The following is a 10,662-nucleotide window of genomic DNA, read 5'->3' on the forward strand; positions in this document are numbered from 1 at the left end:
GCTCTGAGCAGTCATACTGCTCTCTTACATACAATGCAACTCCCCCACCTTTTCTGCCCTGCCTGTCCTTCCTGAACAGTTTATATCCATCCATGACAGCACTCCAGTCATGTGAGTTATCCCACCAAATCTCTGTTATTCCAATCACATCAGTGATGGAAACTGCACCATGACCCTTGGTAAATTGTTGCAATGGTTAACTAACCTCATTGTTAAAAGTGTGTGCTCTATTTCCAGTCTGAATTTCTCTAGCTTCAACTTCCAGCCTTTGGACCATGTTAGACCTTCCTCTGCTAAACTGAGGAGCCCATTATTTAGTATTTGTTCCTCATGTAGGTTCTCATAGGCTGTAATCATGTCACCTCTTAACCTTCTCCTTGTTAGCCTAAACAGACTGAGCTTCTTTAGTCTATTGCCATAAGACATGTTTTCTAACTCTTTAATCCTTCTTCTTGTTCTTCTCTGAACCCTCTCCAATTTTTCAGCATCCTTCTTGAATTGTACACACCAGAGCTAGACACACTATTCCAGCAGCAGTCGCACCAATGCCAAATACAAAAGTAAAATAATCTCTCTACTCCTACCCGAGAATCCTGTTTATGGATTCAAGCATTGCATGATCCTTTTTGGCCATAGAGTTGCACTGGGGGCTCATGTTCACCTAATTATCCACCCCTCCCCCAAATCTTTTTCAGAGTCACCACCAAGATAAAGTCCCCCATCACGTAAGGACAGCCTTCATCTCTCCAAATTAGTGGGTGCTCAGCACCCACTGGCAGCCAAGCTCCCCCCACTCTACCTCACCCCCCAGCACCTCTCCCCCACCAGAGGCCCCCCTGATCACTCCTCTCGTGCCCTCCCAGCACCTCCTGCATGCCACAAACAGCTGTTTTGCGGACTGCAGGTCGGCTTTGGGGAGGAGCAGGGATGGGGTGCACTCAGGGAATGGGGCATGAAGAGGTAGGGAAGAGGTGGGGTGGGGTGGACCAGGAGCAGGGCAGAGTTCAGGGAAGGGGTGGACTGGGGTGTTGTGGGGGCAGACCAGGGGCGGGGAGATGCAGGGCGGGGGCAGGGCCTGGTGGAGGGGGTGGATTGAGCACCTCCCCTGGGTAGAGGGGAAGTCAGTGCCTATGGCCTTCATCATTTGTTCCCAGATGTATACGTTACTTTTAGTCAGATTAAATCATATATTGTTTGCTTATGCCCAGTTTATCAAGTGATCCAAATTGCTCTGTATTAGTGATCTGTCTTCTTCCTTATTTATCACTCTCACAATTTTTTTCTCACCTGCAAACTTTATCAGTGATGACTTTTTGCTTTCTTCCAGGTCAGAAAAATGTTGAATAGCATCGGGCCAAAAACATATCTCTGTGGAACCCCGCTAGAAACATACCCACTCAATGGTGAGTCCCCATTTACAACGACATTTTAAGACCTAGCAGTTAGCCAGCTTTGAATTCATTTAATGTGTGGCATGTTCATTTTATATCATATAGCTTTGTTTAATCAAAATGTTGTACGGTACCAAGTCAAACTTGATATCTTTTCATTCACATTACAAGTTAGTTGACATATACCCAGGTTGACGTACATATTTTCCATATACCCATGTTGATTGATATTAACTATATTACCCTCCTTTAATTCTTCATTAATCGAGTCCTGTAGCAGCTGCTTCTCGTTATTTTGCCTAGAATTGATGTCAGCCTATAATCACCTGGGTCATTCAATTTGCCCATTTTAAATATTGACACCATATTAGCTATCTTGCAATCTTCTGGAACTAATTTAGGAAGGTTGGTTTTAGTGGACCTGAGAATTTCAATTCAGACTGATTGGACCAAGGTGCACCAATCCTTATGTTAAAGACCCCTCCTGGAGAATACCCTGTCAGAACCTCCTCTCCTTTAAACACACATTTTAAATTTCAGCAGAACTTATGTCCAAAATGTGATTCCAGCTGCTTTTTTAAAACCTTCCCGGTTCCCAGACAAGAGATGATTTTATGAGGCCCTGTTAGTAATAAATTTGATAGTTTTATAATGGTTTATTTCTATTATCACGTTTGGACAATCATGAAAAATTCCTGCAGCAATAACAAGGAAGTTCAGGGCTTTAAAAATCATACTGGGAAAAAGAAAACTGGATCCCTGGACCCTTTATAAAAGCATGGGCTGGCTCCTGAGAGGGAAAACAGTTGCCTTGGATTTACAGTGAGGGACAGAAAATATGGATTGCAAAAGTACTACTGAGCTCACCATGCCTGCTCAGCCACCTGTAAGTAACATGTAATTTTTGCAGTGGTTAGAAGGAATTGGATACCTCCTGTTTGGTAGCGTGTGTCTTCCTGAAATATTTAATCAATGCCTGTTAACTAGTGATTTGACCAAACAAGGAGTTATGCGCAGAATGTACTTGTCTCAGATGAATCAGCTTGATTTCACACACCAAGATGGGACAGGAGACTGAAGTCTGTCCCCCGGCCATGTTTTTAAACAGCCTGCATTCAGCATGATTCTCAGAAAGGAAGAAAGTACATTCCCCAGTTAATATCTCCCAATTGCTAAACCAGGACAATGGTATTTACCCTTACTGGGATGGCAGGGCGCAGGAGGGGAATCTTGTCCCTACGCTTAGAGAAGATGGTTCGGGGCCAGCTCTGTTCTAACAAAAGGTCCAGGTGGTGGGTAGATCAATATAGGTGGGTGGCAAGAGGACAGGTGGGGAGAATGAGAGGGACCATGGGGAGCAGCTGGGGGAAGTTTGCGCTGAAGCAAACTGCGAACATTTCAATGTATGGATTAAATCTAAGATGCCTTTCACGATGGTAGGGAAGAGCATTGGCAGCATGTCAGCTCAGGGAGGTGAGGCAGATGGCTGAAATGGTGACTTACACATTTTAGACATGGTTTTTAAAATTGAATATTTAAATATGTGTGATTTAAATGGGGGCTGGTTTTCACCAGTACGCACACATTCTAAATATCTTCTCTAGAAATTAAACCTTAACAACTGCCTTCGGTCAGCACGCAGCCCCATCTGGCCTGGGGAAGCCCTTGGCATGCACACCCAGAAGATGCTTATCTTGACTAAATGCACAACCCATTGTATGTTCTGACTGGAGTTTCACGCAATTTAACGTGAGGCTAGAGAACATCAAATTCAGCTCTGCAAACAAGATGTTTTTTCGGGGGAGGAATGTTTGGTTTTTGCCTTTGCTACCTCTCTCCAGTTATATTCTCCTCATTTAGGGCCTAATCCTTTAAAACTTTACTCACGTTGCTAGTATTTACTCATTAACATAGTCCCACCAAAGTCAGCTAGACTAGTGTGATTGAGAACTACTTATCTGAATAAGCGTTTGCAAAATCAAACCATTCAGTCAAGACTTTAGCAGGAACAAGTCTCCTATTTCTGATGTTATCACCACCAGACACATTTTGTAACTGGGAATTATCAATAACACGGGATAGTTATTTCTTTCAGGTTTACAGGTCCATGCCCAAAGTGAGCACAGCCCAACAAAGAATCATCCTTACCTCAGTCATGGTGATTCTCCTGGGCTTCTTCATAGTTGCCGGCACTTTGGTGGGAGTTCACCTGACCCAAAAACACACGGAAAAGGTGAGTAGGACAGCCAGTGGGAAGCTTGTGCCGTCACTCTTGTATGTGTAACATGCCTCCAGCAATTTCAGCCACAAACTGTTCTCTGAGATATCGGACCTGGCACAAACATGTATTTCTGTCCCTAATGCACATTTTCCAATCCTATCGATAATTCTTAAATGCAAAGTTTTCGCCTTATCAGCTCAAACTGTCCATTTCAGACAGCATGACATCATGATCTAGAAATCATCGTGACATGAAGGAACTATTTTTAAACTCAGGTTTATAAATCTCAAAAGGTGTCTGAAAGGGCTCTGATATATATTCATATGCAAGGACGTCTCCAACTTACCCTTTGGTGGGGTTTAGCAATGAGTTCCTTGTGATTTGCATGTGTCATTCTAATCAGCCAGCACTGTTTATACAGACCAGGCCTTTATAGCAGTTCTTGATTGTAATAAGTGTTGTAGCAGAGTTAAGAAATGACCTAAGGTAAATCCAGCTCAGTGCCTGGGGAATTTAGCCATGCAAATTTCCATTCACAGTAAGAGTGGGCAGCCTTGTGCACCACTTTGAAAACTCACCCCCTATTGGCACACTTAGCCCTCTGATGCGGTCATAGCTCCTGCTGAACTCAGCTGAAACTCTGTCGGCACAGAGGGTGAAATCTGGCTCCCAGCTATAATTTCGCAATATTTGCCTCTGGGTGTCTTTGTTATTTTTATTCTTGTATTTATGTGAAATACACTGGGCCAAATTCTACCCTTGGATGCACTTGCAGGGTCAGATTGTGTCACTCAAGTGCCTACTTAATGAACTGGCAATATCAGCAGCCTTTAAAAAAAGCTGATTGTGTATCTCCTTTCTGTACATGGGTGGACTCCCAGCTGCCTCAGGGTATGTCTACACAGCAAAGAATAGCCTGCAGCTGCCCTATGTCAACTGACACAGCTCCTAGGGCTTGGGCTACAGAGCTGTTTCATTGCGGTGTAGACTTCTTGGGCTCTGGGCCTCTCCCACACCACAGGGTCCTAGAGTCTGGGCTCCAGCCCAAGCCCAGAAGTCTACACAGTAATGAAACAACCTTGCAGCTCGAGCCCACAAACCTGAGTTGACTGGCAAGGGCCAGCCATGGATTTTTCTTTGCTGTGTAGACATACTCATAGCCTCTGAGGGTATCTGGAATGGCTCTTGGCTCACTGCACTTTCACACTTCCCTGATGAATATGTTAGGGTCTACAGATGGTATTTCATACCCTGAAATGTTTCTTTGAGGTCCTTGACGTGGTCATCCAGGGAAACAAGGGGGAAGAGGAAGAGCAGACGGCCATGGTAAATGAACGGGAGAATGTGGCCGCTTTCCACATCAAAAGAAAGAAATCCACAGCCACTGTTGTGTACAACTATAACCAAGTAAGTGCAAGCAAATGGGCTGGAAGAGCTGGATTATACTGGAAAGAGGAAAAGGTTGAGTTCAGATAATCAACAAGCCAGGGCCACTTGTGCTTATGCCAAGAAAGTTCTGCCTTTTCCACTGTGTTCCAGGAATTACAGCAGAGGACCACGATCTTTGCCAATCTGGTCTTTGATCAGGCCTCCCGTTAGAATAGGTTCTTCCAAACTACTATGCAGGAGACAGTAGCTTTTACTTAGGCAGGGAGACCAGGTGAGGCTGGCTCATTCTGTTATTAGTGAACCTATCCTTGGAGCGTGCATGATAAATGGTACAAACAACATTTGGGAAGATCATTAAGTGGTCCGCCGAGACCCTCAGCAATTTTCAAGTGGTCCGTGAAAAAAGAGTTTGAGAACCACTGGTCTGATCCAAGTCACTAGGATGCTCTGTACCTGCCAGAGCAGGAGGTAGCCTCTCTCTAACTAATTTTAAACTTTACTGAGTTGAAAGTTACACCATCGCTCCTTATCTGAATGGCCCCAGATGGAGACAGAAATGCTGGATAGACCAATGTTAAACTAAACACCAGTTCATCTAGTTGGCAGACTGCGGTTCAGAGAGAGTTAAACGTAAGTCTGAAACTATTCTAAAACGTACATCCAGGGTTTTATATTTCATTTTGAATTTTCAAGAATGAGCCGATTTTTAAAAAGTCATTATATTTTGCTCAAAAATAAACTACTATTGAATGAAAAGGAGTCTCCTTTTCACTGAAGATCTAAGTAATATTTTCAAAAGTACAAATTTCAAATTTCCTTTCAGATGAAAACCAGTTGCTGTCAAGACACTTAGGGCCAGATTCTTGACCCCACTAAGGCAAAGCAGGCAATCCAGCCCTCTGATCCTTTGTGTAAGGGGTTATTAGCAGGTGGACTAAAGCATAGTGGCTCTTCTCCCCCACACTCAAGCTCCTGGTGTATGGAGAAGAGTTCCCAGAAGAAAAGGGCAGGGTTGGGGTATCCCTAAACCTCAGTTATCCCCAGCTGCCTGAGTGGACCCTTGGAGCTGTGTATAATTTAGTGCAGCATCCAGATTGCTCTCATGCCAGAAGTTCCAAGATTGGAGGAATGTAGAGATGGCTTCAAGCTATCTTTTCCTCTCTGCTGCTCCTTTGCTGAACAGAAAATGTAGCCCTTAAAGTTTAGAATTTGGCTATTCCACAAACACCCACTGAAATTCTAGGTTGTGAAATGGCCCAAAAGAAGAATGGATGACAGCGTTTGCAGTAAACTTTGTGAAAACGTTTCATAACCTTTGCACAGCTTCTCTGCTGGGGCATAGGCAAAACCAGACCAGGCACCTCTACTGGGGAAATAACAACTTCTATACAAGCTTTTACCCAGGGAAACATCACAGGTTATCTTGTTGGTCAGTGAACACTTGGAACTTTATTTCTTGCAAGTGCCTCATACTGATGTTTTGGATGTTTGCTTGTAGGGTCTAATAGGTCTCAGAATCACCAACAGTAAAAGATGTTTTGTGATGAAGATGGATAAACTCAACATACCAAGCTTGGATGAAATTTCCAGAGATCTCCCACATTTTAACGCCAAAGTAAGGTTCCCAAGTCTGGGCTTTTATCACATTCTTGTATTACTTACTTGTGACTTTGATTGAAAGCAACAAATTTTAAACCTGGGGTGCCAAACTCCTGGCCTACTTAATGTATTTATCCAGCCTCTCTGAAAGAATCAGATTCGGTAGTATGTAAGATTTCATATTTTTAAAGTTATATTTCTATCCATATGGCTTGAAAATAAACTTTCAAAATGTAATAACACTCTCGTAGACTGAAGCAGCTCTAAGAGAGAGAAACTGCTCCAAATTCATCTTGGTGGGTAGTTAACCCATGATCATCTAGGGACAATTTCCAAGTAACCTAAGTGTACAAATTTAGCTAATTTGTGCTCACAATTATGTAGGGATACTAAATAACTGCATGTACAAATGACCAAATAAATGAAGGGAGGAAATGATTCTAAAAGTTTGTGGCATTATTTTCCCCACCGAATAATTCTGAATGCAACAGTAACTAGAATATAAGGTTCATATTCTACCCTCAATCATTTGCAAGCCTCCTAGGGACAGCAGTGTCCAATCTGGTTTGGATCTTTAGCACTAACTTCATAGACCCAGGCCACAATCCATAAATTAAATTGTACTCTGGCCCTCTCCGAGTTGGACACCCTATTTTAGAACCCACCTTTCCCCTGAAAGTGAGTTTCTGAATTACAGTTGGATACATTGAGTGTACCAGATCTCCCCAGGCAGCTGATGGAATGACCAGTACCATACTCTCTAGGATGGCTCTGAATGACACTACCTGTTTGCTATATAGGGCTCAAATCAGAAACTCAAGATAGCTATCTACAAATGTGCTTTCAAAGGCATTTTCCCATTAAATACAGGCTGTATTCAGCAGGATGTTAAAGAGCTGCTGCACTCTCTGCTGTTACCAAGAGATCCTGCTCTTGGCATACTTGGATACAAAATTCTCTCACCTCAGCCTCTTAGGGTACATCTACACTGCGTTTTAAAACCCGTGACAGTGAGTGTCAGAGCCTGGGTCTACAGATTTGGGCTTGCAATGCAGCGCTAACAACAGCAGTGTAGATGTTGTGGCTCAGGCTCTGAAACCCATCCTCATTCCCAGACTTCAGAGCCTGAGCCCGAATGTCTACATTGCTGCTTTTGGTACTGTAGCACAAGCCCTGTGAGCCCAAGTCTCTAGACCCAGGCTTTGAGACTCGCTGCCGTGGGTTTTAAAATCCAGTGCAGGCATGGCCTTACTTTCATGGCCCTTTTATGTGCCCTGACTGAACCAAGGGATAATGTTAGAGATGGATTGTTGAACTGCAGTCCCTGGGAACCCAGTGATGTCTGACTTCAGGGGTGGGAGAGGGGAGCTGGATGAGTCTCATAGGACTCACAGTGGTGTCAATCATCCACCAAGGTTCCGCTTACAGTTCAATACATTACATCTCATTTAAAAAATCTGTACAAAACTGACCGAGGCACCTGTCCTGCCCTGCAGGGGAAGGTATCCCCTGGTAGCTGGGAACACTAGATCAAATTGCTGAAGCCCAGATGAGTGGCAGCCCAATGTTCTGCATTTGGCTAGATGTCACAGTCCTGGGTGTGAAAGACAGTTCTTGTGACTTTGAGAGAGAGATTTACTTCTAGCTAATGAAACTGTGCTCTACAGCTGCTATAGGAAAGCTGCAGAACATTTCCACTGACTAGAGCTCTACTTGGTTTCTTGCTTGCTAGTATCAAGCACCAGTGCTTTGTACCTTGCTCATATGAAGGGCTAGACTGTGGCAACTTCTTTTCCAGCAGGTCTCTGGAGACAAAATGTCTTACAACTTCAGAGGGGCGGAACCGGCTGACCGCACTACACTAGGAACAACTCTGAATATTCTCTGCAGCGACATCCCCATCTACTGGGCTCTGCCTGTGAGTGTTAATTTCCTTTTCATTTTAGATTCACTTGGAGAAGGGGCAAAAGCCTAAGTCAAAACTTTCCTATCTGAGTCAATCAATGCGACTTCCCTCCTTCCCCAACTTGCTATGCATGCAGCTTCCGGGGCATTTCAGTGGAGTCAGAAATCTATCTCTGAAGCCAAAGTGGAGGAACCATCCAATCACACCCTAACCCTAACCTGCCACTGATAAGCAGAATGTCATGATTTGGGGGTTCAGTACATGCAGTGCCTGGACATTCACTCTGCAACATCATCACATCATAACCTGTCTGATTCAAACCTGTCTCAGGAGAGAAGGTGCTCCCTTGTTCAACTAGTACTTTCTTTCCACCCACACCCCACGGTTAGGTGCACAAAGCATGGGCTCCTCTGAGCTGGTGTCACAAGGTGATGATGTTTGTGTGATAAGGTTAACATGCTCCTGTAGCAACACAGTTGATGGGAAGTGGGGCATCATCACACCATGTGGCTAGAACCAGAATCCAACCCTACTCCAAAGAGTCAAAAGTTTAATTCTGTAGTGCCCATAACACCTTGGCTTTGAAGAGGTGGGTATAAGTGAGTTGAATATGACTAAAGCGAAGCCTCATGTGGACTGACATTTTGGGAGAGTCACATCATTTATCCAGAGCAGAAAGGGCTCGGTGAGGAACCTGGATAGCCCAGGACGCTGATAAGAAGCTGCTCTAGGGTGGATGGCCTGCTCAATCATAATTTTGATAGAGATTCCGTCTTGTAAGGCTCAAAGGGTATGAAAATCATGCTAAATTGCCAAGGGAGCTGATGCAAAATCATAGTACAAGACTGGGAGGTATGAAGACGGCAGGAAGATAATCAAAGACTGAAGTCTCATTCTCAGGAGGCAGGATGAATAGGCCTTAAAGGGAGGTGAATTAGACATTTGGAGAGTGAATGATTTGCATCTGGCGGGTTAGAGTTGCTCCACCCCATTATTTTTGTGACTTGTTCTTGCAAGTTATTAAAAGCATCCCACATTTTGTTTGGGGCCAATATGTTTCTTTGCCCTGCCCTGGCTATGTAATAGAATACCACACTCAACCACACCAATGATGTGATCACTATCCAGGAGGTTAAGGTTTAAAAGATGGTAATGCTAGGCTGTGATTCAGACACTGGATTTCAGTTTGCATCCAAACTACTTAACCTCCCTGCTTCTGCATCAGAGTATGAGGAATGGGTTTGGTATTAATCCAGTGGATCACATGTAACACTTCTTGTCACTATCTTACCTTGAAAGCACAATCTTGAAAATAAGTTTTGTGACTCACCCCACAAATTTCTTTTTTGAAAGGTAGTCAGGTTTAATGCTGTTTATGATAATTCAGACATGCTCCATCACTTAACATAAATAACCAGGTAGTGCAAAATGGAAACAGTTGGTAGGAGTTCTTTTAGTTTCTGAGTTTTTCCTTTGTTTCGCCTCCAGCGCAAGATCCAAGGAAACCGCAGCAGTTCTGCTCCTCTTGGCTCCCCATGGTGTTTCTTTGGCTCTTTGTGTTTGTGCTTTTGATCTGAAATATCAAGTTACTGTGTGAATTATGCCTACTCGTCAGGACAGACCGCAGAGTCTTGGATGAGGCAAGCATCAGAATAAAAACAATTTTTAGAACTCTTTGTACTGGGTTTATACATCAGATCCCCCATGTGTTTCAGAAAACCCTTCACAACTGGACAATGCCATCCTGCAATATGTAGATCAGATACTGCTTCCAAAACTTTGACACAAACATTTTGGAGACAGTAGGAAATAAGCTTACTGCAAAATAGGGAAAAACAAATCCAGTATGGAAGGGAATAAGCGGGAAATCAACACTCTCTAGAGAGGAATGCCCCATAGCCCTGAAGGCTTCATCACCAGTTTCTATAGAAGTTGCTCTGACATCAAACCATACAAGAAAAATTCACCAAAGTTTTTGAGAGATTAAACAAAGCAAAACACTACTTCTGTCCCCAAGAAACATAGCGAAGCTAATTAAGGCTCAGAATCATAACTATCCCCAGACCAGGAAGACTTTCAGTTTTCTGCAGACCAGTATCAATCATTAACAATCTGAAGACAACACTATTTGTCTAATGCAGGAGAAACTATCTCCA

At 43.5% G+C, this 10,662-nt stretch overlaps 1 protein-coding gene across 5 annotated transcripts in view; it reads left to right on the forward strand.

Moving 5' to 3' along the window:
* Positions 1-10,169, forward strand: part of LOC116818780 (surfactant protein C-like) — a 31,884-nt gene extending 21,715 nt beyond the window's left edge. For 4 of the 5 annotated variants that reach the window (XM_032769998.2, XM_075073588.1, XM_032770000.2 and 1 more), the window contains 6 exons: positions 1,328-1,403; positions 3,487-3,624; positions 4,882-5,019; positions 6,500-6,616; positions 8,399-8,518; positions 9,995-10,169. In XM_032769998.2, coding sequence (XP_032625889.1) covers positions 1,401-1,403; positions 3,487-3,624; positions 4,882-5,019; positions 6,500-6,616; positions 8,399-8,518; positions 9,995-10,078 — 600 coding nt within the window. In that variant the 5' untranslated portion in view covers positions 1,328-1,400 and the 3' untranslated portion in view covers positions 10,079-10,169. The remainder of the gene's footprint in view (positions 1-1,327; positions 1,404-3,486; positions 3,625-4,881; positions 5,020-6,499; positions 6,617-8,398; positions 8,519-9,994) is intronic. The other variant, XM_032770002.2, reaches the window with a different exon arrangement.
* Positions 10,170-10,662: the final 493 nt, after the last annotated feature.

This window comes from Chelonoidis abingdonii, chromosome 18, assembly GCF_003597395.2.
Source record: "Chelonoidis abingdonii isolate Lonesome George chromosome 18, CheloAbing_2.0, whole genome shotgun sequence".
In the NCBI taxonomy this organism is placed as follows: Eukaryota; Metazoa; Chordata; order Testudines; family Testudinidae; genus Chelonoidis; species Chelonoidis abingdonii.